The sequence below is a fragment of the Echiichthys vipera genome (assembly GCF_963691815.1).
Source record: "Echiichthys vipera genome assembly, chromosome: 4".
In the NCBI taxonomy this organism is placed as follows: Eukaryota; Metazoa; Chordata; class Actinopteri; order Perciformes; family Trachinidae; genus Echiichthys; species Echiichthys vipera.
The window spans coordinates 26,429,981-26,457,208 of NC_139829.1; the positions used below are offsets into that span (position 1 = coordinate 26,429,981).

Here is a 27,228-nt window from a genome sequence, read left to right on the forward strand (position 1 = left end):
GACAAAGATTTTGGTAGAATTTTGATTATTATAGCTGCAAGAGAACAAATCATGCGTTCAGTCATCGAAGCAATCTCATAATTGTGCATTTATATTCCAGTCAATAATAACCTACACACTGTTTATCCGTATCCATCCTTATTGTCTACATTCAGCTCCCTTAAAAAAAGAATTAAGTTTGAACTTAACACATTTTATGTTCATACTGGAAACACTGTCAATACACATGCATTTTGCAAAGATTTGGTGACAGTTACTATAATAGACATCATACATTGATTGAAAAGGAACTTCCGAAATATTCCACGCAGTAGACCCGACTGTTACATTTCTAATTGTAATAGTATTATAGCGCCATTTTGCTTTGTAAGTAGTTGTAAAAAAAAAAATGCATATTTGCTTGCAGAAAACCACGACTCAGCAAGCCTTTTTAAAATGTAGTCTACCTGGCACTTTACCACTTTAAGTTGCCCATCTTTTGACACTGAGGCCTGCATGTGTGGCTCTGGACACATCACTCATTACCTAGGAGGCCAGTCCACGTCATCTAAAAAGACATCCGGGGCGGTGTTGTGTAAAATAAAAGCTCCCGCAGTAACGACAGGAGCTGTAGAAGATGCATTTCTGATTTGTTTGAATGGTAACAACGTGTTAAGGCTTTTCATCAGTGTGACCCAGTGTTCATCCTCTTGGTCTGGGCGGTGCAACATCCGATTCCTGCCCTCGATGGGCATATGGCGACAGCAGGACGCCTCCGTTATAATTACGTAACGCTTTATTCCCCTCTAGAAATAAGCACCGCGCCATAAAATACACGATTCCTTTACACTAGCTTTTCATCTTCATAAGGTATATCATAGCAAGATCACATAGGCTACCCTACGGTTGAGTGACATAGCAAACGAATGGAATTGGCGTCGTTTTAATGTATTAATAATTTAAAACAAAATGGAAACGGACGCCAAAATAGGATCGTTAGTGCGTCGGACTGCTTCCTCTCTCCTGGATGGAGCCTGTCGATTACACAGAGCGACGTCGCACTTTTGATGCGCGCGTGAGCAGGTGTGATAATTCATCCGGATTCCTCTTTTTCACCACACAAAGAGAAACATCGGCCATAACAAAAGAAAAACAGTCATCGCGTTACCGTTGTTGTTCAGGGTCTGTCATCAGTGCTGCGGGCCCGGTGTTGTGAGAAGTTGCCGGTGTGCATCGCCCGCTGCTGGAGCAGAAGGTGCGCCGAGGAATAGAGGCAACACGCACGGCTGGGCTGCTTCTTAAAGGCGCAGTCCCATCCAGAGGGCTTCCCCACTGCGCCCCACCCACATTACAGCAGAATGGGAGATTATCCGAAACCGGTGCTCCCAGAGAGGGGGTCCCCGGACCCTGATTATATATATAGATATGCGTTCGCTCAATATAAATTTAAACAAGTTTGGGAATCATATGAAGATAACTATGGAAGAGACTTTAAGAAATCAGCTTAAGCAATTAAAAAATGTGGATTTCATAAAAAATCAGTGGCAAAGCACAGTGGCCTTCAAATATAACACAAAACAGGATCAACCCGGAAAGGCAAACATGTTTCATCCCCTTCAGTCTCTGCCAGGAGACTCAAGAGGCCAAGTGAAGATTTAGGGGCACAATAAATCACAATGTAGTCAGCACCACTGAGCCTTTATAGGCGATCATAAAAACCTTACATTTGGTCAGTAGCTTGTGTAAAGAAGATGGATGTGCTGTGAGACCGGGCCCTGCCAAAGGCTTAGCAGCAGCATTCTGGTCCTCTTATGGTTCACCTATGATGTAAAAATGGATATAAGACATTAAAGTCCAAGTGGGATGAAAACAACACACATACAACACACACATCCATTTCATCTTAAGACAGAACAGGACAAAGTTAGCAAGTGTTTCTCAAGAGATGAACAAGTGCATGTTTTAACTGGCTCTACATGGAGCGATGATGAGGGGTAGTCTTCCAGCGAAATAAGCCGGAGCCCAGTGCTACCCAAATTACAGTACTAAGCAATATTTATAATAACAAAAGCCAATTCACAAATACAATGAGAGACTTTTAGAACACTTGTTTTATGAAAACAGATATTCATTCAACACAAAGACACTTAATGCTACTGTCCGTACTGGTTTTGCTTATATGCATATCATTAATTCAATTAAGCATGTAAAACAACTAAAATAAAGGAGCGACAGTAGCAAAAACATGAGAAAAAAGTAAGAAATGTATTACAATACTGTTTAAATAAATAAAGTGTGGCCGACACTTCAGTCAAAGGCATCAGGAGGTCCTTATGGGGAGACCATCTCACTGCAGGAAGGTCACAACAGCAGTCCCAGTTACAGCCATCTCTGTGTGCTTCAGCAACATATTGACCCTCTATTTAATTTCTGAGAGCCTGCTCCCTCAATAATCTGCTTAAATACATCATGTATCTGTAAAGAATTTGCAACACACCAACTTCCTTGTTTCATAATATGCGACATGGAATTTAAATGCTTTATAATCTGTTGTCACAACCTGCTACTGCTCTCTTCCAGGACTGCAAACGTTTTACCTGTCCACTCTAGAGAACCAGCCTCGACCATGTTGTTAAAGAGAGCAGTGTCACGTGCTGAACGACAAATGCTGATTCTAACAATTACTGAAATGTGTACATTCACAGTCTTCAGCCGTTGCATGATTTGTTTCCCCTTCTTTTGGCACAATAAGGCATCTTCCTTAAAGGATTCCAGACTGGGACTCCTTCTGTTGAAGCTTGAGGATCAACTCGAGTAGATTCATCTGCATTGTCAACTCCTGAAATAACACATAATAGTTAAAGAGCAATTAGTCAGGACATGCATCGCCATCTGCTGGACATTTGTCTGCATCACAAAGCTCATGTTTTCGATGCTACCGTATCATTTGGGATGTTATTAGTGTGCATTTTAACTACGGTGAGCAGAAAGGTGAAGATGTTAACCTGAGGATTAGTGGTGATATAAAATCCAGGGACTCCTGCTTTCTCCAAGGTGTTCTGCTGGTCGATCACTTTTTGATCCATTTCAGCTACAATCTTCTTATCCATCATTCTTTGTTCCTCTCGCACACGGATTTCCAGAGACTGACAAAACAACAGGGAACTATTAGTCAACCAAAAAGCATTTGGCAGAGACGGGAATTGTGGCTTCAAAAAGTCATCTCCATGATGCCATGTATTTGTTCTGCTCAGTCACTGAACCAGGTGCATTTACTAATTGGCTCATCTCCCTGGCTGTAGAGCCGTGCTGATTGTTGATAGTCAGCTGGTTCAGTGACTGAGCAGAACAAATACATGGCATGGGGATGACTCGTTAAAGCCACAACTCCAATCTCTGGAATATGGCAATAACCATCACCCTTTCAGTGATCAGATGTATTTGTATTTCAATGCCTTACCTCTAGCTCTGCTTGGTGGTTAGATTTGAGAAGCACAAGGTTGTGAGACTTGCATGACTGCAGAGCATCTTTGTGTTTTCGTACAAGATCTTGTTTGAGCGCTACACACAAAAGGGATAAACAGTCAAGGAGCACACTTACATATGCAATTACAACATTACACTGAGGGCCTGCTCCAAGAAACAGGTTTGGCTCTCGATATAGTTCTTTATTTGAAGGGATTTCCTGCTTTTAATCAACATTGATTCTTGGAACAGGCCCCATTGGTCACTGCGTGTTGTCCAGATAGAGACAGGGAGAGGGCAGAGAACCAACCTTTGTGTTCACCGTGCAGTTTTTGCCTCTGGTTGTACAGATTTTTCTCTGTCAGATGCTGGATATCCAGGAGTCCTTGCACAATCTCATACACCGTCCCATCTATCAGTGCTAGAGCCAGGTCCCCCAGCGTGCTGTAGGACAGGCGCTGCTGGAAGGAGCTAACCATGGAGAAAAACAAAACAATCAATAATTATCAATGTGTAGTTTTAAAGTGCCCTACAGTTAAAACCGATATGTAGTCCATGAATCTAGAGAAATAGACATTTATTTTATACTGCTCTTTAAATCATGATTCACGCCAAAAGTTGTGTCAAAAAGTAGATGCTCCTGATGTTGATTTAATAGGTTTGGAGGATGGGGCTTTGATTGAACTTCTTATTGATAATGTGTATGCATTTTCTGAATATGTGTCCAAAGCCTGGGACAGGAGGAAACTGACTTATGAATGAAAAACGTGAAAAAACTCCTGTGTTTATGCTCATGTATTGTGTCGTTTTGTCGTTTATGGGGCCATGTATCTGAATCTGCACATATCCTATTCTACTTTATCTTTATTTACTTATATGCTTAGTTTTTGGTTATTGTGGACATACAGTACGATGGCATACCGGGATGCTTAGTTTTGGCTGTGTACATTAGGTGTCTGTATAATCCAGTATGGGATGGGTCATGGTAACAGGACCAGACACGAAAATAAAACTGCATTCATTCATAAATTCATACAATGTTACAGCAGCAAAGGAGGATAGTGCAAATAACAAAAGCATCAATAACAGATGAAAAACACAAATTATAATAATAGCCTATGTACACAGTCTCCATTGAAGGTACAGTAACATTACCTTGGTAAATCTTTGACTAAGGTTTGCAGTTCAGATAACAGGTAGTAATGTCTTTCTTGGTGTTTTGTAGAGTCGCCGTCAGTGACTCCGGGGTAACCATCCATCACTTCACTGGAGATGAACACAGCAGGTTCAACACATTCAGGAAGTTCTAACTTCACTAAATGTATAGTTTAAAGTTCTTAGATGATCAGATGGTGTTCGTAAGGTCACAAAACTGTCAAAGTTACTAAACCAACTCGCGAACAGGAGAGTGAAAGTGTGTCCGCTGTGTGTTGTTATGAGCTTCGTTAGCTTCCATTCACTCTGAAGAGGACCCCGAGTGGCTGCCTGTCAATGTGGCTGCCTGTCAATATGCCTGACTAAAATGGCGCATGCAGAAGCGCCGCGGGTTCGCCAGGTGGCGCATTGCATCACAGACGCACGCGCTCCTGAGGACCTGACACACAGGTGTGACTATATATTTACGGGTATAAGGAATTAGCACGACACCCTATCTATAAGAAGGCAATAACGCCAAATACAAACACATACTGAGATATGAAAACAAATCCCCTCCAGCGGGGCTGTTGTGACTGCAGTTTATTCGTTTCAGAGTGGACATTTCTCACCCTTTCATCCATTTGGTTCGTTTAAAAGAAGAGCTGTTATAAGACTTACAACGCGGAACGAGGAACCCAGTGCAGCTGCCCACGCTGCTGTGCTCCACTGTTTCCAACGTGCTGGACTCACTGACTGGCTGCATGCGCGCCTGTGTCGCGCGCTACTGGTAGTGGGCTGTGCTCCGTCACGCGCCGAAGGTGCCACGAAATGAAGAAAACTCACTCGCGCAGAGAAAGAGCACTATTTATAAGAGCGCGCATGGGAACATAGGAGGAAATTGGATTAATATCTTACTCGATTAAAAAATGGCCAGAAACACATCTCTTTATTTTAGGATTGTCGAGGGCAGGAACCTCCCGGCCAAAGACGTGTAAGTAATTTCTCAATGGCATGTGATGCTTCTGTGCTCAGGTCTTATCTCTTGCAATATGCAGCCTCAACATTGTTTAATAATGACTTATTATCAGGTGAATTAGATAAGAAGATGAGTTCGGTCTATTTGAAACGCCAATATCTGCTACATTCATTGAATGCATTGCAGGTGAGATGGTCAGGTCTGTCCGCTCAGCTGATCTCAGCATAAGTAAAGACAACAGATACATGTAATTGAGCTAACCACCAGGAAAATTAATTTTGCTGATATGTCTCATGCTGTCATATCTTGTTCTTGTCATTAAGCTCCGGGACCAGTGATCCATACTGCATTGTAAAAGTTGACAATGAAGTTGTGGCCAGGTGAGTTCTCTCTGATTATGAATGAAGATCTGCATAAATATGCATGCATGGTTTGTTGTTTTATATAGCGACACAGCCAGTTACAACCTAGACCTATGTAGCCTAAGTGCTCATATTTGAATATCTGTCATCATAGTTGATATTTGCAGTATCAGTTTTCTGGCTGAGCTCCCGCTACTCTGCACATGTAAACCCGGGTGGAGTGTGTGTATGATCAGGGTGGTGGTGCCCACAGCATGACTCCTCCAACACAGAGAACCTGATACTGGTGTGGCCTTTAAAACACCCGCAGGTAACCATGGAGAGCATGCATCAATTATTGCAGGGAGCTCCTGGTGTAAGCAAGGAGAATGCTGGGAGGAGCTGGTTCACAGGTTTTCTCAGTTTGAGTGCAAAAGTGCAGATGATTTCATCCTCCGAAATGCTCAAATACAAAAAAAAAAAAAAAAAATGTTATTTCAATAGCAGTTATACAGTACAGCCTATTATTCCCATGCGGTACTATTTGACAGCAATCCAGATTTCTTTGTGTTCAAGAACATTTGGTGAATTCAGCGGCTATTGTTCCATCTGGCACTATGATTCAGTGCAGACACTCACACTAATTATCTGGTGCTTACAGTGTTACTGGCCAACTGACTCCTCGGGTGTGATGTTCATGGATGATGTAGCTGGTAGATTGTGGTGGGAAATAATGGGTACAGTGCACTCTTAGAAACAAAAACAGGGTTCAAAGATTGTTACTATGGTATTCCTTGAAATATTTTAAACCTATGGACACTATATATCAGGGGTGCCCAATTCTGGTCCTGGAGGGCCACTGTCCTGCAAGTTTTAGGTTTCTCCCTGCTTTAACTCACCTGATTCTAACGATTTTCAAACCTATGACTTTAAAAAAAAAAAAAATGTAGGTGATCCAAAATGGGAAGAATAATAATCTAAATCAGGAACTATACTCATCGACAAAGACTCCAAATCTGACCAGGCATTCTGTGCCAAAACGTATTCAAAAATATCCAAAAAGTATTGAGTTTCCATTAACGGCCCTGTTTGTCCTCAGAATACTTTTTGACTTTAAGATAATAAAGACTTTATTATGTCGGGGGGAATTTGCCTTGGGCATCACAATGCCTGCAGTATATATATATTTTTTTTTCTAAAACAGCAGTAAAAATGATGAAGCATTCATTCATTTATAGTTTGCACATGCCCATCTATATCAGAAAAAGTATACACGTAATGCAATATTATATAGTGATCAATGACATGAGCCCTTATGAAATTATATATCCAGAAAACAAACGTAATCCTACCTTCAGTAAGGTTTTTAGATAGATTTAACTTGCTGCAGGGCAGTGATTGCTAACCATTTTTTACCATATGATACTTTAAAATGAAACAATGCCTATTTTTCGCTAAGTTGTGAAGAGATCCACCAAAGATTGATTTCTCAGATTGTTTAATGTGACTTATTTTAAGGGCTCAAACTGATAAAACTGTCCAGCAGGGTATATTACAAAAACTGCAAAAATTGGATAAAATTCAGAAAAGGCAGACCCATGTTTTTCTCTTCTTTCCTCTGCCGTTAATCATCCTGTGAACCCTTGGAGGAATTCCAGACTACAGTATTTTTTGCACATCACTGGAAAAAGCATTAAAAAAGCTGTCTACCCTCAGGTACACTTACAAAGTATGTGAGTGAGGGCTTATACTGCTGCCACATGAACAAAAACATTTAGACCCCTGCCACTAATCTGCCTGTATTGTTGCTTACATTTATGTGATATGTTACTGCGTAAGGTCTGGTTAGCAAGCATGTGAAACCTCTCTTTTCAGGACTGCCACAGTGTGGAAGAACCTCAGTCCCTTCTGGGGTGAAGAGTACACACTGCACCTCCCGATGGGGTTCCATTCACTCTCCTTTCACGTCATGGATGAGGACACGATTGGGTAACACCGCCATCCAAAGCTCTACCAAAACGATTCCATATTCAGCCATTACTGCTGAATGACAGAGTTTGCCAGTGGATTTATAGTCCTTCAAGCCGTGGCTGTTTGCTTGACTTGCGTCATGAATGAGCAAACGTGGACCTCGTGTACAGCTTAAATGTTTTGGGAAAAAACCCCTCCAAGCTTTGAATAAACAAACATCATCAGACAGATGGTCGCCCAGATAGAGTGTTGTTTATTCTCCTCTTCTCGTGATCAACAGTAGTCTAATCAGCCTGCCTTCAAATTCACCTAATTTAACTCAAAGCAACATCAAACAACTTTGACAGCGTTTCCAATAACTTCTGCCTGGTAATCTGTCATTTAATCTGATTTTTTCAACAGCCATGATGATGTTATTGGAAAGATAACTCTGAGCAAAGAAGCCATTGGATCCCAAACTAAAGGTACGACGGAGCAAACGCCTGACCAAAGCTCATAGGTCAAACACACATGGCTTCTCATGACCGAGTCAAAGGTCTGAGTGATTGAGGAGGCATGCCCTTTTTTAGACGCAGACCCTGGGAATGTTTCTCAGCGCTCTCTTACACATTTTATTTCAATTGCTTACATTTATTTGAGAGTCGAGAGTCACAGGCAATGAAATTAGCATTTACATTGATACATATGTGTTATCACGATGGCTCGTCTGGTGCTCGGCTGCATAAACTCTGTTTGTTTATTATCGGGCATTATAAACCATCCTTTTGTTGCGGAAGCCCGCGGCGCTGTGAAATGAGAACAACTAAACCATTTCAAATGGCTTCAAACCATTTAATGCCTGGCTCTCTTACAAAGGCTTTCACATTCAAGAAATGAGTCACACTGTTTACCTCAACATGAACCCTAGAACTTTCTACACTGTCAGACTTTGCAGCATTTAAAGTACGGTACGTTGTGATGAAGCCGTAGTTTATTAAATTGCTTTACCAGGGTATGTTTGCTGCATACTGATACGCCTCTTCTGAGAGCCACCCGGCGTGGCCTTCACTCGTGTGATTCATTGCTACATAGTGGTACACTGAGTCAGTTACACCCTCAGAGGAATATTCTCAGAGTTTAGCCTTGACATTGTAGCCTCTCTTATGTGTGATTGTTCAGAATATTACAGAACGATTGAACGTGACATGACAAAACAATATCATATAACTTATGTGTTGTTCAGACTTCCAAGGACCATATTGCAGGCTTTTTTGGACTGTGCATGCCTTCGCCTTGTCTTGTACTCGCCAGCATTATAGACACTTTTGCACATTTGCTATTTTAAAGTATGTAATTACTACTTTATACATGAAGACATTATGAGGTAGTTAATTAATTAGATCATGAAATGTCAGAAAGTAGTAAAATCAATGCCCAAGATGATGTTATGAAATTGCTTGTTTTCTATTGAACAAGGAAAGATACAAATGCCTCCCAGCTGACAAACTGGATAAGGGAATGATTTGATTGAAAAATCAAGTGATTATCAAAGTAGATGCAGATTATTTTTTCAACTCATTGATTAATTGACAAAAAGTTCCAGCTCTAAACAAATTCCTGCCATAGGATATATCACTATTTTTTTTTTGTTCAACGACATTCATTAAGATAAGAACTAACTGTTGTGCTAAAGCGATGATATAATATAATTTGCACCCTTGGTTTCTGTGTTTATTTTATATCAATGTTAATGAATTCATACTATTGTATAGACGCCCAGTCCGTATTCAGGAATTGTGTGGTTGTGATGTCACAACTATATATATATATAGGTAGAAAGTGTCTCTACAGTGCAGTTACAGTCATTCCCCGGCTGCAATGACAGCGCAGAGACGCAGAAAGTGCAATGTGCAATGAAGACCTGGAAACAATGACCAATCAGAGCAGACTGAGCTTTTTCAGGCGTTTCACGCAGAGGGCGAATACAAGTATATTCAGACAGACAATATGAGTAAAATAATCTGTTTTTTTAACATTAAAGCATTTAAAAAGGAAAACAAATATGAACCTGAAAATGAACAAAACATATCCCTTATAAAATGTGATGGTTCACAGTTGACAGGAGTCTTGTATTAATGAATCATGTCTCTATTGTCAGGACTAGATAGCTGGCTGAACCTCACGAGGGTCGACCCCGATGAAGAAGTCCAGGGAGAGATCCATCTGAGTCTGCAGCTACTGAAAGATACAGAGAAGTTCAGCCTGCGATGTCAAGTCATTGAAGCCAGGTAACATAACTGTGAGCTTTAAATCTTGCCACTGCTGTGAGGAAATTTAGCTCATTTAAAAACAATGGACATTAGATTAGCAGACCTGTGACCAAAAGGGTAGGTAGACTCCAAAGTTACATACAGTACTGTGTATAGTTTTAAGATGATCAGTCAGAAGTTACATTACCGTAGCTGCAACCTGGCACTGTCATCACTGTTTCTGTGCTGGAATCTTATCACCATCACCCCGCAGGCCTCCACACTCCCCTCCTGAGTCATTCTGCCACTATCACACCACTCACTGCCCCATCTGTGCGTCCCCGGCTACAATCTCTTCCTCTCAGGCAGGGCGCTAATGAGCATGTCAATCAGAGCTTGACACTGTGTTATTCAAACATGCTCGGATTAATGTGAATCAAGTTTGAAGGAATAAGGTCAAGTGGAAAGCAGTGTTTTTTGACTGTGTTACTCGCTAGCTTTGCAGTAGAGGTGATCCGAGTTTGCTGAGCCCTTTGGGTGTATTAATCAGTTCTGTGTTCTTTTGTTCTGGTGACACCCATAGAGACTTGGCTCCAAGAGACATTTCTGGAACCTCTGATCCATTTGCAAGAGTTATTTTCAACAACCGCAGTGCAGAGACCTCGGTGAGCTCTGTGTGCGTGGCTGTACAGTGCAGTATGTATTGGTTTCTGGAGCCAGAAGAACATGTTCTGCCATTGTTATTGGTGGTTGTCTGTCATTTTATTACATATTACTGCACACAATATGTTGTAGGATTTCCTAACACCCCAGCCTGTTGGGTTTTAGATTATCAAGAAGACCCGCTTCCCTCACTGGGCGGAGACCCTGGAGCTGGAGTTGGATCCAGAGGAGCTGAGTGAGGAGGGAACCGTCACTGTGGAAGTCTGGGACTGGGACATGGTGGGCAAGAATGACTTTCTGGGAAAGGTGAGGTTGCCATAATTATCATATTTATGCTTCACCTGGAAGTAAAATATATGTATTTAGCGTTATTTGTCCTGTCTGATATTGTGTCCTTGAGTTTTCTTTCTTTCCACAGGTGGAAATCCCTTTTGCTTGTTTGCACAAGACACCTCCGTTAGAGGGCTGGTTTCGCTTGCTTCCCTTGGGAAACAATGAGGTCGATGCTGGGTGAGGATAATGGGTGTGCTTGTTTGTCCAATCTGGTGACTTTGGGTGTTTGTATAACTGAGACAAGCATTGTGCCTTTGGCATTTTTTGGATACCCAAATTGAGCCGCAATCAGTGTTTTAAAATGCACTCAAGGAAAGTATTTGTTCCCCTCCATTCTTTCTTCCATGCATTTAAATGAGCGTTCACAGGTGTATTAATAGCCAGGTCTCTAACAGCATCTGTTCTTTGAGATAATATTAGAACAAAGAGACTGGGATCCACCAAACAAGTTCATTCGGGAAATGACTCAGTTTAAGTTTTTTTTTGAAGGGAGCACACTGTGGTATTTATGTCAACATGTGGTGGTAAAAACCCAAAATACAGACATGAACCTGAAAATTAGCATAATTTGGGACCTTTAAAGGAACTGTACTTGACATTTAGAGCATTAACATAGCTGTAAACAAATATTTGCTAAGTAAAGATACAGCGGAGTAATGACGTCTTGAGCACAGAATGAAGCCACTCACCTTCTCTGTGTGTGTTGTAATGTGAGTTTCTTTGTTGTGTGCTGTGATACGGTCCAGTATGTTAGTGCAAGTGGCTGTGAAATAACATTTTTTTTGTCAAATCAGTTTCTGCGGTTTTTCAGACAATTCCTACATATGAAATCCTACACAGAACCAATACAAATGATATATTTAAACAAAGCCACAGGAAATCAAATGTCCTTGGTTGTCCTCACTTACAGAAAATCAGAATAATCCAGAAGCTCCAGATTCTGTCCTAAACACTTTTCCCCCTCTTCCAGGATATGTTTTAATGGGAGCTAACCTCACGATAAGATCAAGGTAAGCAGGAAATCTCCTCTTTTTTTGATTGTGCTGTATTTTCCTTTGTTGCAGTGGCAAGCTGGGAGCTCTGCGTCTGAAGGTGCGTTTGGTGGAGGATCGGATCCTGCCGTCTGTATACTATCAGCCCCTCATTCATCTTCTGGTAGAGTCAGTCATCTCCCCTACAGAGGTCGGCATCGCCATTTTTTTCCAGTACTGATATGCAATTGACTCCACTTTGTTAATTCCATAATTTCGTGTTGGTTTTCCGATGACCGAAGAACTCTTTGCTAATGTCAGTAGCGTGTCATGACCTGAGTCCTCTTCTCACCAGGTGGAGGATAGCAGTGCTCTGACCATGCTGGAGGAGATGAACACGGTCGAGAGCCGGCAGGATGTGGCGATGACCCTGGTGAAGATTTACTTGGGCCAGGGCCTGGTGGTGCCATTCCTGGATTACCTTAACACCCGGGAGGTCAACCACACCAGTAAGATTGAAGGAACAACATCAGAGCTATTTAATGTTAGACCATTGTCAGTGAAAACCAATAAGTTTAACATTAAATATTTTATCATTTTTTGTACTAGCTTAGATAGCCTACTCATAATTTCACGAGTCAACAAAGATGATACTTATATTTATGCATTCTTGATAGAGAAGTATTATTTAAATATTTGCATCGTTAGTGACTCCATTTATTAGCTCAAAACATTTCATCATGTAAGAACTGTGATTACAAAATACACAGTGTGCAAAGCATCGAAGTCTTGTCGGTATTAGTCAGTTATTGGTCGGTATTTGTATTAGTAAGAGTTTGGGACATGCCAGTTTACTGTTATTGCTCCACTCTCCAGAGACCTTCTGAGAGCTGCTTCTATTTAAACTCTGAAGTGACATCAAGGTCTCTGAACATCCAATGCTCTGCGTGTGGGCAGTTCACGTCGACCAGCACTATATTTACTACCCTGATGCCAATTATTTACTCACCCAACGGTCTTTTCATAGCCTCTCTGTGCTCTGTATTAGTCATGTTTTTGCCTCCGCACCGCATCCACATTGCTAATTCACACAGAGTTGTGTGCTGGTGTTTCGGTTCTGTTTAGTTGGTGTAGTTTGAAATAATAAGCATAGTGCCCACGTTTCCATAGAAACTGCACATGATTCCAATGGTAACTGCTTGATCAGGAATAGATGGCACAGGCAGCCAGACATTAAAGTCGGGCACAGGGGTAAAGAAAAGAAAAATGTACTGTACACCCACTGGGCTGCAATCAGAACCCCACATTTCGCCACATGTCCTGCTCTTTAAAACCAAAATAATTTTATCTGATACAATCCTGTTACTGTGGATATTTTTGTATCGCCACCTTGAAGGATTTAAGTGATGCTGCAGCAAGGCCAGTCTGCTCTCAGTTAATCGAGCTGTGTTTCTATAGCAGATCAATTCTTGGTCGATAAACATACATCAAACAGAAAAAAGCCTCAACACCACAAGACCAGAAGCCGGAATAGAGGGGAGAGACAGACTGAGGATACACACACTGTTAGCTTTCAGCAAATTTAATAAAGTGGAGGGATCCTTTTTTTGTTTCTGCCCTCGGAGACACATCGAACTCATTCGTTTTTACACATTTTTGGGGCGTTGTGGACCTTTAATAGACAGACATGGTAGAGAGATGGAGAATGACATGCAACAAAAGGGGGGCAGTGCCAGTGTTTTATCTAAATCTATGTGGAGATGTTGTGTTCAATTATGTTATTATTTACCAAATCAATCTCTTTTCTGTTTTCTCTCATAGCTGATCCAAACACTTTATTTCGCTCCAACTCACTTTCCTCTAAGGCCATGGAACAGTTCATGAAGGTGCATTGATGTATCTGTTGTTTTGTTCTAAAAGGAATTGTAATTATTTCCAGTTTTCCTGAACCTTCCACTGAGTTAGTTACATACCTTAGGGCCTGTACCTTGTTTACTCTTATATGCAAATTTACATTCCTCGCCTGAAGAATTGATGCAAATGAGATGTCCTCAACATATGGTATTGTTTTGCTGTCAGGCTGTTGGCATGCTGTATCTGCACGAGGTGCTGAAGCCCATCATCAACCGCATCTTTGATGAGAAGAAGTATATTGAGCTGGACCCATGTAAGATCGATCTGAACCGCACAAGGTAAAACAGACCAAACACATATCCTGCTGGATCTCACTATACTATGGTTATATTGTGACCTTAGAATAGCCCATATATGCTTCACAGATGCTTGTTCTTGAGCCACAAATGACAAATGGGGGTTGTAGGTTTATGTGTGTAGCACAATCTATTCGTTAAAATGGTCAAATGGAAAAACTGCCACAGGAGATGTCCTTTACACTTCACCCCTGAGAGGAAAACATCAATGTGAGAAAATGAAAAAAAAGGAATGTAAAAAGGGGGAAGGCTGTTGCTTGGCAACTGCTATGAGCCCCCTGAGATGTCTATCTCTGACATGGAGGGAGATCGAGGATCTCATGTGCTCTATGTCTACAGTGGATGTGCTTGCCATCACCTTATTTGTTGTCTCCACTTCGTGTCTTCATATCTCTCTAGACATTTTCAATTCAGCACTCAATCTCATTGAATACTCTCGCATTTAATGACATTACCAGGAACAGAGAGGTCAACAGTTGTAAGAGACATTTTAAACTATAACTATTGGCTTTATTTTAGCCAAATCAATACACAAAACAGCGGTAGCTTTGTCTAAGAATGGTGTATACTCTATTTTCTTTCAATCATTTACAATATACGTATTTCTCTCTCTCCGAAGACGGATTTCATTCAAGGGTGCCGTGTCAGAGGCAGAGGTGCGGGACAGCAGTGTAGAGATGCTGCAGAGCTACTTAACTAGCATCATTGAATCAATCGTGGGCTCAGTCGATCAGTGTCCTCCTGTCATGAGAGTGGCCTTCAAACAGCTACACAAGAGAGTAGAGGAACAGTTTTCTGAACCTGAGAATGAGGTCAGTCCGTCACACGGAAGAAAAACAGCTAGAAACACACTTTCACTGCATTTTAATGTATCTGCAAGGCTTGTGTATTACCATTACATGTTATACGGTATATTCAGCTACATCTGTTCATTTTCACAGGATGTGAAGTATCTGGCCATCAGTGGATTTTTTTTCCTGCGATTTTTTGCTCCGGCAATCCTCACACCTAAACTCTTCCAGCTGAGGGATCAGCATGCTGATACGCGTACAAGCAGAACGCTGCTGCTGCTTGCCAAGGTGCGGACATACGCACAGACACTGCTATGAATATCTTATGCCGTTTTTAATTTGCAAGTGTTAAACAAACAAATAGGGGGAAGCAGGAAGGCAACATATAATGTTTTCAATATACATGCAGGCTGATCCAATTTGTGCTTTTCCCCAATAACAGCGGCTTAAGCACTGAGCTGTTCCTTGTTTTTTCTTCTTGTGAAGTAATTACATCATGCTGTTGGTCAGCAATATTGACCCAAAGTAACTTTTTACTTTTATGTCAAAATAAAAACTGTGTTCATGGAGATTTGATTGGTAATCTGTAAGCATACGTACAATTAATAACACCCTTAAAGGCCACATTTCCTGTACCCTCAACACTGTGTTAGTGTCCCAGAGGCTGGAATGAATTTATTCTGTATCAGTAGAAATTTGTGACTACTCAAGATCATGCACCACAGATCTGACAGTGGATTGCTTTACTTTACAACACCAAGTATGCAGTGGGTTGTTAGTGCCACTAACTGTCACTTACTGTCACTCTCATAAACTCCCATCCTTAAAAATAAGGGTTTCGTGGTTTTCACAATTGAAGAAAACTGAAACCTCATTGTTCTCCCTTCGTGTGGGTTCTGTTGCTGTCCATGGTGCTGAAGTGCTGTTGCCATGGGTCCTCTTCAGAAAAAAGCAACGGGCTATTTTTACCTCTGTCTCTGCTGCGACCAGACTGTGGTTCAAAGCCGAGCAGAGAGGGGTGTAGAGAGGGACTTCCTCTTTGCCCTAGGCCAGGTGTGGGCTGGACAAAGGCCCTCACAGCATGCTTGGCCTCAGGGACCCTTTTGATCTCTGACTTTGAGATATGCAGTCACTCACACTGAGTTCTGTCAGGTACTGGGGATTTGATGTGCGGAAGATGTGAGTGAATATTATGTCTTTATGGTCGACAGGCACTGCAAAGTGTTGGGAACTTGGGTCTTCAACTGGGTCACGGAAAGGAGCAGTGGATGGTGCCTCTTCATCCAATCATCCTACGCAGTGTGGCCTCCGTGAAAGACTTCCTTGACAAGTTGATCGACATAGATCATGACATTGGTAAGGCTCTCAATAGTGAACACACCACTAAACGTAAAAGGAAAGCAAGTCATGCTGTTGTACTAATCAGCCACAGGCCAGCTGCAAGCATAGCAGCTCCCAGCTGATATCAAGATCAAGCAAAACAATACTGTAGTGGTGAAATATTCATAACTAGCTTGAAGCCCATAAAAGAGATGACATGGTTGACGAGCTGGCGGGGCGCTGGAGTGAGAAGCCACAGGCGTTTGAACACGCCACACTGGTTACCCAACATCGCTGAGGCTGTTGTTGTGAAACTTCTTCCTCCTCTGATATATCGCGTTTCAGCCGCCTCCTGCACATCACACCCACTCTTGTCTCTAAAAGGCCAGTTTGACATTTAATGCTCTTCAGGTGAGTTTGTCGGGCAGAAGTGCACGCTTGTTATGCCTCTTTGAAGCCATCCTTCATGTGGCGATGAAGGAGGCTGAGGTGGCATCAATAACAAAGTGCGGAAAAACGAAGACTTGAACTGTAGTTTCACAATAAAAAAAACACTCTGTTTATTGCTGCAGCACCACCTTGTGTCTATGGGTGAACATACATTATATGTATATGTATTCTCTGTTTGAAACTCTTTCAACCTCACCCTGCAGTGTCTGAGGTGCCACAGAGGGCTGTATTCATGCCATCAGTCACAGTTAAAGAGGGGTACCTCCACAAACACAAGGCAGAGGGACCCCAACTGCTGTCCCGCTTTGCCTTTAAGAAACGCTACTTCTGGCTTACTAGTGAGACGCTGTCCTACGCCAAGACGCCTGATTGGCAGGTTGGTACCTTTATATTGTCTATTTATGTTTATCTACTTAACCAGCAGATTTAGCAACCAGCCACAGTTTCAAGTTCTTAACATTTGGCTAGGTAGCGAAACAGGGTCTTCTGCTCTGACATCTGAATCTAAACAGTAATGCCTGTAGGATAAATGTATTGTTATTCTCCTTGTCTTATATACAAGCCACAAATAGATGTGTAAACTGTAAAGTGACTCATTCCTTATTAGAAGCTGATATGTCCTTTGATGATAAATGAGTTACGATGTCTACCCTTTGAAGGACGTTTATCAACTTGGTTCATTAAAAAAACATTTCCGTCATTCTCAGCTCACTTTCTTGTGTTTGTGTTGATCTCCATGTGAGAACATCATTAGTGTTATGACCATGTGGTGCCTAGCTTTGTGATAACGATCTCCTCTCTTTCACCAGCCAGAGAGAGGGAGACGGAGAGGGGAGCAGGCTCTCTCTAGCCCAGTAAAAAGCTCTCTCTTTGAGCCAGTGTTGGCTTTGTGTGACTGGAATAAAGGCGAGGGGTAATTGAAGGCTGTGGATATTCATGCTAACATTGCAAATCAGATTTCAGACAATGTCCTGGCCCCTTTCCTCAATGTTGGTGCACTCCAGTGTCAGTGAAACGAGCTCCCTCTGGAAGTGGCTGATTTACACTTTAAAGTGGCCTTTCCTGCGATGCCTATCTCATCTTCACTTCCTCCTTGGCCCACACTGTTCCTCCTAGCCTAATGTGTGCAAAACATTTCTGTACAAGACACTGATCCATTAATTTGCTCTGTGATCAAATGCCACTTTTATTTCACTTAAACCTTAGTGAACACTGCTCAAGGCAAGAGCCTGATGCATCATTACCAGCCTGCATACGTGTATGTGTAATTGGTGTGGTGGTTTGTGTCTGAATTGTTGCAGGTGCGCTCCTCAATCCCTATTCAGTGCGTGTGTGCTGTGGAGAGGGTGGATGAAAATGCCTTTCAGCAGCAGAATGTAATGCAGGTCATCACCCAGGACAACGACGGACAGCTGCAGACCATGTTCATCCAGTGCAAGGTGCATTGGTACTGACACCAGTCAGTCACCTACAAAGTTCTTGACCTTCTTCAATTTGCCAGAAAAATGTTGTTGTTTTTTAAACTTCGGCACAGACGTAAAATTATTTGTATGTATCCACTACTTTGTTGACATTTGTCTGTGTCATGATGAAGTTGAGATCAAATAGAATTCTGCTGACAGTGGTAGTGATAGAATCTAATGTATGATAAAACCTGATAAAACCTTTTTTCCTTTAATTTACTTTATTTGTTAAATGATTTACAGTTGATTACTTTTGGATAGCAACATTTTTCATGCTTTGATTTCAGTGTGAGGACCACCAAATGAATAGTTCATGGTATATGTGTGTGTGTGTGTGTGTGTGTGTGTGTGTGTGTGTGTGTGTGTGTGTGTGTGTGTGTGTGTGTGTGTGTGTGTGTGTGTGTGTGTGTCTGTGTGTGTGTGTGTGTGTGTGTGTGTGTGTATGTGTGTGTGTGTGTGTGTGTGTGTGTGTGTAGAATGTGAATGAGCTGAACCAGTGGCTGTCGGCGATCAGGAAAGTCAGCATCTACAATGAGCGCATGCTGCCCTCTTTCCACCCGGGGGCTCATCGCAGTGGCAAGTGGACCTGCTGCCTCCAGGTGGACCGTGCTGGTAATCCTGCTTTTATCACTTCTGATAGCTGCACCAACTTTAAAATCCTTCTATTAAAACTCAGGGTGTAGTGTAACTACCTAATCTGTTTTTGAATTACACCCATTTCGCCCCCCAGACGTATCATTATGAATAAACAGCATCTGAATACTGGTGCTCCTGGCACTCCATATTTAATGTTAAAACCCCCGTTTTGTAGCTGCCATGTTTTTGTTTTTTGCCTCAGTGGAGAAAGAGCTCTGAGAATCATAATGCAATTTTCTCTGACCAATTACATTTAGTCACTGTCTACATGCCACATCTGATTCAATTTCTTGTGTGGTTCTTCACAGTCCTGGACAGCAGAATTGTAGCATCAGTTATTATTTATGTCATGTGTTCCCAGTAATACCAGGTTTCAGGGTTTCATTACCACCAAGGCTATTTACATTTTAAAAACGTACAAACTCTTGGCCTCCATAAAACTGTCAAGTTGAAGGATATTATGTTAACCTGTGCAAGGTTCATCTGTAGAGCCCCGTTGTTGAATAAAAGGCTGTCTCTCAGTTACGGGCTGCAGTAGAACCCACTCAGCTGTGACTCTGGGTGACTGGAGTGACCCACTGGATCCCGACGTAGAGACGCAGACCATATACAAGCAGCTGCTTCAGGGCAAAGACAAACTCAGGTCAGTGGAGAAAAACAGTGTGTAAACATCCTAAGCCTGGATGCAGTTCATTAATCGTACACAAGAGGTCAATGTTGCAACACAGGAGTGCACTGCTCAGCCGCTGATACAATCAAATGTTTAACTGTCACTATGAACAGACAAATCAGCTTCTAGAGAATAGGCAGTGATCATATTATTTTATCATAATTTTTCTGAATGATACTGAAGGAAAAAATATGTCGAGATGCCAGACGCTGATGAGACGTCCAGCAATAAAGAAGAGATCAACTCTGACATTCACCCCGGTGAGGCTGCAGCTGCATCCAAACTGTACATTTTCTGCCACGTGGATGTGTTTAAATGTGTGTGTGTGTTGTGTTATCATCATTTTGTTTGATAGCATTGCTTACTTTCTGCCTCATAGATGGTGCAGAATGCAACATGCAGCTGATGAAGCCTGGTCAGAGCATTGCCGCTCGGCTGTTGGCAGTGATAGAGGATCTGGAGCAGGCTCACGCCACCTTCCAGCGCAGAGAAAAAGAGGACGGCACCGGTGTCATTCTGAATCCCTAGATTCGACACAGACTGGGATCCACTACTAATGCATGAAAGGGGGGGGCAGCATCCTGTTCCAACACGAGCGAGCATCATATATACGGCCACAGGGTGCAACCTCTTCCAGCTTTTTTAGTACATTTCCCGCTGTAAAGAGCAGAGGGAATTCTGCCACTTTGAAACTTTTTGTATTTTCTGAGTGCCATCGACTTCAACAGCGCCGAAGAATGATGATGATACTTGACAACAAAGGGGACTTTGAAGCATTATTTGACTTGATTTTTTTTTTTTCATGTAGATAACAAGCAATCTCTTGCATGGCCTGCATCCACTTGTTGTGAAATGTGAAAAGAAGCTTTTATATTTTGAGATACTGTACAGGATTTCAGTCAGGGTCACACATTTTTATGCAAAAAGCTTGTTGTAGTGTATTCTACAGTACCTGAATGTAAGGTGTTTTAATATTGCTTTTATCAACGTTTTGTATTTTGTTATGGCAATTTATCACCACCACTGTTGCAATTTTGTGTTACCTTTATGGGTTATACCACCACGAGTTTGAAATGCTGGTGCACATGCCACAGAATAACGCTGCCTGTATAGTGAGCAAAGTGAATAATATTTGAATTGTTGCTTTTGCCCCTTCATACAAAACAATGTGCTTTTGTTTGGTGCTATGGCCATCAACTCACACGTTCAATTTTGATGTAATTTACGTATTTCAAATGTCCTTACCTTTGATGTAGCCATTCCTGAAGTCGTGAGGGTAATATTTACCTGTGAACAATATAATGTCCATACGTATAACTGAGACGGTAGACTAACAATGATGTGACATGTTCCAATTTGATACGTTTACATTTTCTTGAAGTTTTTGGTGCCACTATATTTGGCTCACAGGTGTCAGGATATGTTTGAGATGCCAAATTTGTTTTTAAAATGTTAAAAACAAGCAAAAAACAATTATGAAGCACTCAAATCACACAACTTACATATCACACAAACTGTACACTAACATGTTGTAAAGCCATTTCCTGTAGAGCTAGTAATGTTTGGTGTGTTTCCTTTAAAACAGAGAAGGTCAGTGAGCATGAAAGAGATCAGATTTGTGATCTCACATAGTCTCAGCAGGCCATAGTGTCCGTCTTTCTTTTAGAGGAAGAACCGTGGGAGATTTATGTGTGGAGTAAAAATTCTTCCTGCCTTTACATGTAACACTATAGTACACATGCCAGGCATGACAATCAATATTTGACATTGATACACCATCAAAGTAAACATCAGATGTTGCTTGTGAACTTGATATACCCTGAATGAGAATCTTTATTCAGAAAAAAAAGAAAGAAATACACTATCGCCTGTACTCTATTTTGCAAATACACCATGATGGTTTGTTCCAAGTGGATTGTTACTGTGAATTAAACACAACTGTATTATTCCGTTAACTATTATTTCATCTATTAAGTATCAGTGTCAAATTTGTACCCAGGAAAACAAAAATAACACCACATGATTTTTGTTAATTAATTAATTAAGGGCAAACGTTATTAATGTTGAGTATGTAATTTTCTTTCTTGTTTCCAGGTCTGTTGTCAGCACAGGCAAGGACATTCATACAGGAAATAACATTTCATGTCTCACAGATTGCAGAGCAGCATCATGAGAGAGTGTCATGGTTACCACACTGGCCCTTGGATCAAATTAATAATTGAATCAAACCACCATAACCACATACTTTACAATCCAACAGGAGTAATAATCGAATGTTAAATTATGCCACACAAACACAGTGTTTTCAGCTGTTCCTCCTTCCGGCTTTATTTAAATGGTAATGAGACCAGACCTACCTGCAGTGATGCCGCAGAGTCTCCCTTCCAGCTCTCTCATTAGGCATGAGAGGTGAGCGATGGGAGGAGGCAGGGGAGGGGGTTTAGGTACCAGAGCTAAGAGGAGACTGACCCCTGAGGGTCAGTACTGTAGAGGTAAAGAGGTAAAGAGGGGTGTGTTGAGGGGGAGGCTGATTCTCTGCAGGCCTTGGTGAACAACCTGCTTTAGTATGCACCAACCACAGCTCTTCACCACAGCACCAACATACAGCAGCCAGTGACAGAAAAAGACCATAAAGCAAATTTACTGCCAGTGAGAACTGTTTCTGCTGCACTCCACAGCTCCAGCAAAGCTCATTTATATCCATATAAAGAGGTGTAGAGCAAGGAGCTGCCCGAGGAGGAGGAGGAGGAGGAAATGGAGGAGCTAAATGTAGGAGGACATGAGTGAGGGAAAGAATGTGGGAGAGCCAAGGTGACAAAAGGGTCAAACAAACTACCCCTGTCCAGGGCATATTTATTTTTTCAACAAGAAACACACAAACATGCAACAAGGTCATCACAATTCAATAAAGACCGATGGATTAAGAAGCCCTTTATAGTTGAATCAATGTCTCTCTATATCTTGCTTAATTGATCTCAGTTTCTCTTCGTGAAACATTTGAAATAGCAATATGTAGACATTTAAGAGAAATCAAGCCACAAAATCATGATTTGACAATGTCAATTAAAATGTGCGCCGCAAATGCGAAACATTCGGATGTTTAACATGTTGTCAAAAGAGTGAGGAGAGCAGCCAAACGCTGCCTCGTCCCCATCTGTGAAAATCAAACCTTTCTAACTAACTGGAGTAAGATGCAAAACCACAGTGCTAAATTCCCAGAAGACCCGGGTGATATCTTTAAGAAGCTATGATGTTTTCATACGCAAACACAGTTTGGTTAACATGCACCTCTTGGAGAACATTACTGTATCTTTAAAGGACATGAACCTACGACTTGTTTACTAGACGAACATTCAACACACACACACACACGCACGCACACACACACAGATACACAATATATCCACACAAAAAAAGTGAGTACAGTTTGCAATTGACACCATGAGAGAGCACAACTGTAATTACTTCATATGTTCGGATAAAAATGATTTAATCTCTTATCCCACTTCTTATTAAATGGAAAATAATATGGAATGCATCTTAATAAGAGTTACAGCAATGTTATGTAGTAAGAGTTATTTGAGAGACAATCATGATTAAAAAATAAAAAGACATCAAAAATATATGTTTTCTAATACATAGCATGTGAACATCTTCGGATCCCGACCCCTTTGTTAAGAATCCTGGAGGTAGGCACCCCGTAAAGAAAACATCCATTGTCATTTAAAACCAAAATATTCTGCCTTCTTGCTACACATATATCATGTAGGCTATTAGATCTTAAAAGTAGTAAATTGCATAAACACCACCTGTCTCTCTCTCTCTTAATCAGACAAATAGGCCTACAAAACCATGTTTTATTCATCATCCCCATGTAAGTCTGTACACACCTGAAAAGTCTAAAGGGCCTGCAATCGTTGACACCAAAAGGCCGGAAAGGAAAAGTCGAAGAAGCAATCATTTGGATTTCTCTGGTTGATGAAACTTCACTCAACATGGAAAAAAATTCCCTGATAGGTTGGAAGCATTTTCTCCTGCTGTCCCGTATTATAAAGGGAGTCAAAAAGATTGTGACGGAGAAAACTTGATATGGAACAGGTTTTCAACACCTGGGTCAAAAATCACACTTAGCCTACAAATACTTTTAGTGGCTTGTTTTAGCCTGTGCCGGAAAGTTGAAGTTTAATAGAGAATACACAGAAAACACAGTTGAAGGAGCCTGAACATGAGGTGAAAAAAAAAATCTCAAATATGAAATACTCATAACTAAATAAGCAGCAGTCAAAGCTAATGTTTAGCTAAACACTTGCAGAGCTAGCTTACAGCTAACTTTTGTAGCTAGCTGGCAACCTACTTTTTAGCTAGCTTCAGACACTGGTACATAAAACTGGCAAATAAACAGAAACTGGACAAACCATCCAGTGGTTAAATTTGCAGGAATTATGGCAGATGAAAATATGCTTTGCTTTTTTTCTGAACCACAGACTGCATAAAACAGTCTCTCACTACTGCGCCAATGTGGGTGAGCTTGAGCGTGTCATGGCCGGCTGCTTCTCCATTGTCACTTCCAGTTAAGGCAGACAAGCATTATCTGGGAAGCACCACGTTTATTCATATGGTCATGTTAATAGAATTAACACAGAATCATGTTAAATATATGCTGAAAATGAATTTCGTTACACATCATACATGATTTAGCAGTATAGTGTGTAACAGCAATGAACGGAGTGGGGGAAGTAATATGGCTCGCGCCGTTCTGAGCTTTTAAAGACCTGTGAGACTGTTGGTCCAATTGGACATTTTTTGGAGTATTGGTGTTTTAGGATTAATGGGCCATGGGTGACCACCGGGACACCACTGAGTCTGTTTATCTGTGCTGGTTTGGGAGGAATGGCTGACGTTTACACTAAAGCGACATGTTATGTGTGGGTTTTAAAGAAATACTAGGCGCTTTTACGCTGGACCGCCGGCCTGATTTAGTGGCTCAATGTGCTGGCTCCAACCATACACATATTGGCGGCTCGATTTCCATGTTTAGAGTCTTGCGGCTTGGGTGGAGGTGTGATGACGTGAACTGTTGTGTGACCATACAGTCTATGAGTGCGATCCACTGCCGGGAGTTTTAAAAACAGGAAACAGCTGATCAGAGGAACGAGAAACAGCAAAATCTGTGAAATCTGTGAGATGCTGACCATCAGGGCAGAGAGTTGTGAATTACCAGATCACAGGGCTAACTTCTTCCAATGCATATGCTGTTCTCCCAGCTCTCTCAGGGCCATTTACACTGGCTGGCTCAAAGATAGCCCTAGCTTGGAGTGGCACAGTAGGCCTACTGGAAAGGTGGCTAGTGTCTGCTAGCCACCTGACACTTAATGCAGCCACGTCCTTAATTATGTATGAGCCTTTATATAATTTAAATGGCTGAGTTATAAAAAAATCAGCTTCCTGTACAGTTGTCATGAATGGGGAAATTAGCTATAAATACCAGAACTGTTATTGTACCGGACTGCATTCTGCTGTAAAGTAAAGGGCATTATAAGACGGGGGGAAAAAAAACAGAAATACAAAAAATCTCATGCAAAATAACCAAATTGTTATCATTAATTGTTGAATAATTGTACTGTTGGTTTTGTGTAAGACATAGTTAAAAGATGATTGAGACAATAGGGTGTCAGGGCCTTTAAAAAAATGTGATTCATTGTACTTAGATTGACAACAGACTGTAATCAATCGCACCAATATGTTGCTTCAGTTAGCTAAAACAAACACCAATAATTATTTGTAGCTTCTATTTAACCCAGGTGTGCTGTTTTCACCTTAAAACTGAACAAAGATTGCTGACGGCATCCATTTCCATGTTCTGGACAAGTAGAAAAAGAGAAATGGCCCATTTGGGGGGAACGGACATCTTCATGCTGCTAAAGCTCCCCCACCAATAATAAAGACACATTAACTGTATTTATTGGAGTCCTGCAAGGGATCAACTACACAGATTCTACATTAAGGTAACGACAGCAGCATACGCTAAGACTACTTGTAATATAAGACGTCCATAACATGTCATACATATTTCAACAGTCCCTGACATACTGACAAATTCATCTTTGCCAGATTGTATGTATTCATGTTAACATGTGCCTTTGTATAGATATGTGGGCCAGTCGATAATTGTATCTTTTCTATATAGAAGAGTATAAAAATAAATTAAACTTACACCATCCACTCAAATTGAGTTTGAATTTAAAGGTATATCACATCTGCAAATGTATATTATATATATTTTTTTCAAAGCATCACAAGCCGGTTTATAAACACCAACTTAAAAAAAGACAGATTAAGTTGCAATTTAAGACATTTTCCTAAAAATTAAATAACTGAATCAACAAAACTGTAGCCTCAAAGTGCTATGGAAGACTATGATTCACTCCAAAATTAAGCTCACAGCTGGGTGCCCACACGATAAACCTTACATTAACACCCCCACTCATTAGAATTGATCAGATATATTTATGGAGAATTATGCAGCACTGGATTATCTTTTATCTCAGAGTACAGAAACGGCATAAGATCTCCACCAGGATTTTCAAAAAGTTACCCCATGGGCATACAGCTGAGGGGGAAGAGGAGAGTGTATGAAAAATCATTTCCAGCAAACTACATACTAGACCAACATTCCCATGGTTCCTAGAATGAAGTGCTCTGCTGCTGCTGAGGAGGGGGAGGAAAGTGGGGGCATACATCAGGATCAGCACTAACAACTCTGAGTGAGCTCACGCGGAGAATGCGATGTTTCACTGCTGCGCGCTGCCTAGCAGCAAACAAGCTCACAAGGGACTTGTGACAGCAGGAGCCAGAGATTGATCTCCAAGGGAGTACTGTTGGTGTTTGAAAGAGGAACGTCCATCTGCGAGAAGCTGCTGTAAAGCCTTTCTCCTCAAGGACCTCAAGCCAGCATATTATTGCCTCAGAGCACGCAATCAAACACTCACCCCCTCATGTGGTCAACATGATGGATCGTGCCGATGGCTGGGTTTGTCGCCAACAGGGAGAAAAATAATGCAGGCTTTATATTCACAGAGGTCAGCGTCATCAGTGTGTCCACAAAACAAATGAGTTTAACCTTGGAGCGTAGCAAATCCCGCTTCACAACCTCAGCCTGTCAAGTTACAACACCTTGTAACAAGCATCAAACTGACTGGTAAGATGCTCGTTTCATCTATTTTATGTCTCCTCGCATAGACAGTCCACAAGGTTAACCATACAACATATGTTTATTACCAAACACTAATATTTCATAGCCTTTATCTCTCTGGAATCTACTTCATGCACTACTACACTTCCATTTTAGAGAACATCTGACCTAAGGTATCAGAAGTGGAAAAATAGAGATATAGAGATAAGAGATGCCCAATGCAACTTTACAGTCACATCACCAAAAAGGCCAAAATCATCTCCTTCAAATCACAAAACCAAGTTTCACCACTTGTTACAGGACAACAATTAATTAGAGAAAAAGGGGGATGCAAATAATAAATTCAGTTGGATCAACTCAATATGCTGAAATTCTCCTGAACTTCTCTTCAGAATATCAAGCGACAACTGAACTACCGACACCTCGGCTGAT

General features: G+C 41.3%; 2 protein-coding genes across 2 annotated transcripts; one reads left to right on the forward strand and one right to left on the reverse strand.

The window, feature by feature from the left end:
* Positions 1-2,359: 2,359 nt before the first annotated feature.
* dgcr6 (DiGeorge syndrome critical region gene 6) lies at positions 2,360-4,703 on the reverse strand (the record flags this gene model as incomplete). The annotated part of the gene is made up of 5 exons (XM_083911710.1): positions 2,360-2,818; positions 2,985-3,125; positions 3,440-3,540; positions 3,755-3,915; positions 4,600-4,703. 5 exons carry the CDS (start codon positions 4,701-4,703, stop codon positions 2,741-2,743), a joined length of 585 nt encoding a protein of 194 aa, XP_083767836.1. The 3' UTR covers positions 2,360-2,740.
* Positions 4,704-5,474: 771 nt separating this feature from the next.
* rasal1 (RAS protein activator like 1) lies at positions 5,475-20,132 on the forward strand (the record flags this gene model as incomplete). The annotated part of the gene is made up of 21 exons (XM_083912122.1): positions 5,475-5,572; positions 5,881-5,937; positions 7,774-7,887; positions 8,272-8,333; positions 10,007-10,136; positions 10,681-10,762; positions 10,926-11,066; positions 11,179-11,270; positions 12,158-12,275; positions 12,420-12,573; positions 13,886-13,950; positions 14,144-14,256; positions 14,894-15,086; positions 15,216-15,353; positions 16,277-16,421; positions 17,039-17,211; positions 18,137-18,274; positions 18,775-18,910; positions 19,457-19,577; positions 19,788-19,864; positions 19,984-20,132. Exons 1-21 carry the CDS (start codon positions 5,508-5,510, stop codon positions 20,130-20,132), a joined length of 2,463 nt encoding a protein of 820 aa, XP_083768248.1. The 5' UTR covers positions 5,475-5,507.
* Between the last annotated feature and the right edge of the window lie 7,096 nt (positions 20,133-27,228).